At 45.5% G+C, this 4566-nt stretch overlaps 1 protein-coding gene across 3 annotated transcripts; it reads right to left on the bottom strand.

The window, feature by feature from the left end:
- Positions 1 to 2856: 2856 nt before the first annotated feature.
- On the bottom strand, positions 2857 to 4519 carry LPAR5 (lysophosphatidic acid receptor 5). 3 transcript variants are annotated; one of them, XM_042837078.1, is made up of 3 exons: positions 4156 to 4519; positions 3974 to 4062; positions 2857 to 3862 (listed from the first exon to the last, which is right to left on the bottom strand). In XM_042837078.1, exons 2-3 carry the CDS (start codon positions 4043 to 4045, stop codon positions 3041 to 3043), a joined length of 894 nt encoding a protein of 297 aa, XP_042693012.1. In that variant the 5' UTR covers positions 4046 to 4062; positions 4156 to 4519; the 3' UTR covers positions 2857 to 3040. The 3 variants fall into 3 exon arrangements, with proteins under 3 accessions (XP_042693012.1, XP_042693011.1, XP_042693010.1); XM_042837077.1 differs by having other exon boundaries at positions 3974 to 4519; XM_042837076.1 differs by having other exon boundaries at positions 2857 to 4518.
- Between the last annotated feature and the right edge of the window lie 47 nt (positions 4520 to 4566).

The following is a 4566-nucleotide window of genomic DNA, read 5'->3' as shown; positions in this document are numbered from 1 at the left end:
GTGAAATTAGGTTCCCATTTAACATTTCTGTCTTGAATACCTCTGTATTGTGTGTTTTCCTTGTTTCTGCTGTTTTAAACACATGCTTTCAAGTTGTTCCATGTTGTAGCAATCAGCATTGTGCCAGAAACTATTTTTAAGTAGGTGAGTTGGGCACCATCATGCCCAAGGTCTTTCAAATTTATTTGTTTTATACTCATGAAGTAGAAGCTATAAAGCAAATAGGACTAGTGACTTATTTCACTGGGACAGTGCATGCATGTTCTGTTCCTTATCACCTCATGATGGAATAGAAACTTCAGTCCAACTAAGGTACCAATGCAGAAGCAGACAACTTGTCTAGCACCCATTCTCTCTCGCAAACAGGAAAAATAGCCATTCACAAATCCAAAGCAATCAAACTGGACTGGAATTCTCAAAAATGAAACAAAACTAATGTGTGCTGAAAATGGTTTGAAATGTAAATGCAGCCTACACTGAGGCCAGGTACAGCATTGCCTACCTATGTCGATTATGGAAAGTTCTTGGATATTCAAACTCAGAAACTTACCCATTGCATGTGGCATGGCCAGCCGCCTTCTTTATTGCTTAATTATTTTATGAGATCCATTAAGAGACTGGCTTTTCAGTTATTCATAATTTTGTCAAAATATTTGAGCTAAAATTTCCTCTGCTGGAGGTGGCATATTTATAAAATGTTCTAGGTAAAAATAGTTCAGCTATTTTCAGAATGAAGCTACAAGAGATGATGCTTTCCCGTGTTCTTTCTGTGTCTGGGGCCATGCTTTAGGTTTGGCAGGTGAGCAGCCTCCTTCAGAGCATTGGCACCTGATAGTTTATTCATATGTGGCAAACTTGCAGGCTCTGAGCAGTCTCTGTTAGCCCAGCTCTCAGGAGCTCAGTGCTCTGTGAGGATGTCAGCTGCAGAAGGATGCCTGGAGGTGCTGCACAAGAATGGCCTTGTCACTGTGGGCTTGCCTTGCACTCACTGGCCTGAGGCTGACCCCGGTGACTGCTCCAGGCCTGGTTCCAGTGCTGACTCACTGACTTCTTGGGATGACCTTGGACCTGCCTCGTCACCAGGGAAGGTCTGCAATCTGTACCCTCTGCTGAGCCTGGCTGCTGTCACCGTACCCACCCTGATCGCCTTGCTCAGGTGCAGTGGACGAGGCCTCACCCTGTCTCCTGTGCTCTTGGCAGCCTTCACTAGGGAGCAGCTAGCCCTTGCTGCCCCATCGCCTGCTGGTGGGTGAGAGGAAGGGGGACGTATACTGCTCCAGCACAAATGAATCAGATTAGGTCTGCTGGAATATGAGTGCACAGGTGTGCATCCTCTCCAGCTGCACTGTGGCATGTGGCTCATATCCTTGTGACAAACTTATTTTCAAACCAAAAGTATCCCCTAGCCCTCCTCCACCGTTCTCACTGCATCTCTCAGATCCCATTAAATGTCATTCACCTGCAGGTGTATTTCAGAGTCAGTTGGTGATGCATATGCTGAGAAGGGATGTGCAGCCAACTTGCCCAGGTTATGTTACTCCCAGGTCAGTCTGTAGCATAAGTGTCCCTTGGAGAGGGTCAACATCTACATCTGCTGCTACAGGATCAGTTGTAACAGGGCAGGTAGATCTTCAAGGGAGACTGGCAAAGTGGACTCTGTGCCTCCTAAAGTGTGCTTTAACACAAAGTCATGATGCTTATCAATACCCTTTTTTCCCGCAGGAATCACAAGGCAGAGACTTGAAACGTGGATCATACTGCTAATTCAGAAGGTAGTGTAAGAACATGGGCTTGACTCTGAACAACATTTCTCACCAGCTTCCCTAATCATTCCTTTAACTCTTTAAAACAACAACAACAAAATCCCATCTTCATACATACTGCAAAGAACCAGCTCTGGGATGACTTGGGCTCTGTTGGAAGCCAGAGGCTCAGCTACAGTGCTGGTGGAATGCAGCCCCTGGTCACAACCAGGAGAGAGTAGTGCGGGGTTCTGTCAAGACCGGCGTACAACTGGGTCTCTCTCTTCTAGGCAGATTTATATGGCTTTAGCATACAGTGTGGGCTGAGAAGCTTGTACAAACAGTGCAGGCAAATATATTGCATTCACACTGCAGCCACAGCCTGTGACATCATTTCTCTTTGACACTGAAAATCACCCAGACCTGAAATTAATCACTTTGCAGTCAGGTGACAAGAAAGTGCAAAGCACTAATGTCAGTGTGTTCTTTGGATATGCCGGCACTACTGGCACTTTTCTTTTTCTGGGGCTGTTGTGAATGCTAACTGTATTCTCAAGTGTGCTAGCACTCCCCAAACTCTTTTGCTTGAGGTAAATGTGTAGTCACTGTGCTGCATGTGTGTGCATACAGCTACACCATCTCATTTGATGAACCTACTAAAGACTGCTTTGCTAAGGTCTGTGACTTACTGTGCAGTTAGGGATCTCCTTTCTGCAAGACCACTAAATACTCAGCTAGCTTCCTTGACTCCAACAAGAATCAATAAAAACTTCAACTCTTTTGGAACATTTGACACTTATTTAGGTGCCCTAAACTGAACTTATGACTTAAATTGAAGCACCGAGTTAAAAAACAACAGGAGTAACAAAAACCCATGAGTTTCTCTCAAATTTACTACTAACTTCACTTTGTTAGCAAAGGGTATCATATCTGTGTTCTGATTGTTCCCCAAACCTTTTCATGTTGAAGTGCAGAAAGGAGGATCAAAGATCCAGGCAAGATCAATTTGCCATCAGAACCTATGCTAAACAGACCTAGACACAGTATGCTTGTTTCAAGCACTTGTTCCCTACTATGTTTCCTGTACCAAAAGAGTCGAGTTGGGACCATGTCATCAATGTATCTGTGTTTATTGACAACAACTTTTCATTCTTCAGCTTTGTATCACCACATTCACCCACAAATAGCCTGCCACGCTCTCTCAGTTTGCTAAGTAACCCTGAGCTGTTTTCCACAGCCTTGATGTAATTACTGAATGGGCCACTCTGAAACTCAGCAATGCTAGGAGCTTTCTGTGGTTAGATTTCTGAGTCCTCAATAGGGCCATTCAGAAATACTGTAGTAGGAAGTGCTGGCACAGATTCACCGGGACAGTGAAAGTTTTCAGATGGTAACTGTTTTGCTGTTGAGGCAGCATGGTTTTGGGTTGACTTTTGTTCCACAACCTGATTCCTAATCATCCCTATATCTGAGTGCCAGGTTTGTCCCCGCCGCAGTTTCTTAAAGGTATTACGGAAACCTTCAGTACTGAAATAGTAGATCAAGGGATCCAGCGTGCAGTTCATACTGGCCAACATCATTGTCACAATTAGCACCTCACGCACGGAGGCTTGCATTTGCTTCTCGACATCAATCACCCTGGCCTTTATCAAACCATATACAGCCAGGGTAGTGTTGTAGGGCACAAAGAATATGACGAAGATGACCAGATTGACCAAGAGGAGACGAACTGTCTTCTGCTGCCGCAGTGTCTTTGGCTGTCTGGCCTGACAGAGCTCCCGAAAGATCTGAATGGAGCAGTATGTCACAGAGCTCAGAGGCAGGAGAAAACCCAGGATTTCAGCCAGAACAACCAGAGGGAAGAGGTTTTTCTGCCACATGTCATCACTAAAACTTTCAAAGCACAGATAAGTAGTCCGGTTCTGTGACTCACAGTGGTTTTGCTTGTGGACTATGGCTGTGGGGATGGAGCCCATGAGGATCACGACCCAGACCACCAGGCAAAGGAGCCTGGCCACCTTGGGACGCCGCAGGTGCCGCCAGCGAAGTGGGTGCACGATGGCAATATAGCGATCCAGGTTGATGCACATGAGGAAGATGCAGCTACCATACATGTTGATCTGAAAGACAGAGCCAGAGACCTGGCACAGGGTGTTGCCAAACGGCCACTCATGGTTGAAGTAGTAGTAGAGTCGCAGTGGGAGGGGGAGCGTGAAGGTGAGGTCACTCACAGCCAGATTGAACATGTAGATCATCACCACTGATTTCAGGCGCAGGTAGCGAACGAATATCCACAGGGCCATCACATTCAGCGTCAAGCCTGTGATGAATATCAGAATGTAGCCAGGCAGGAGGAGTTCGTGGTAGAAGCTGTAATCCTTGCATGGCTGAGACACGTTGGAAGATGACATACCCAACAGGGATAAGGGGAGGAACTCAGTGCGATGGCTGAGGCAGCTGGAGAGCTAAGGAGGCCCAAAGAAAGGCACTGAGAGAAGTCATTCCTCAAGAAAGCTATAGACAGGTTGTTCTCTTCATCTGCAGAAAGAAAAGTTAAGTTGAAAGGGGAAGTCTCTTTTAAGATCAAAATCTCACCATATTGTCTTCTGTTGCAAGAACTCATAAAGAAACAGACTAAGAAAAATACAGAATAGAAAAGTGAGTGATCAAATAGCAGAAGAATACAGAAAACACACAACAGATACTGTTGTACAGAATCTTGCACATGCCTCTGAAAATGCATGTTGTTTTAAACAGTGCTGTGAGCAGCTGCATGCAAGCAAGGGACAAAACAAAGGAATGCAGGGAGAGTAGAAGGGAAGGG

Source organism: Centrocercus urophasianus, unplaced genomic scaffold (genome assembly GCF_019232065.1).
Source record: "Centrocercus urophasianus isolate 14NV4802_14NV808 unplaced genomic scaffold, USGS_Curo_1.0 seq_666, whole genome shotgun sequence".
Lineage (NCBI taxonomy): Eukaryota > Metazoa > Chordata > Aves > Galliformes > Phasianidae > Centrocercus > Centrocercus urophasianus.
This window is presented reverse-complemented; position numbering and strand designations above follow the sequence as displayed.

Excerpts from the sequence above, each read along its gene's own strand:
- LPAR5 (XM_042837076.1), bottom strand. The coding sequence starts at position 4,153 with ATGTCATCTTCCAACGTGTCTCAGCCATGCAAGGATTACAGCTTCTAC.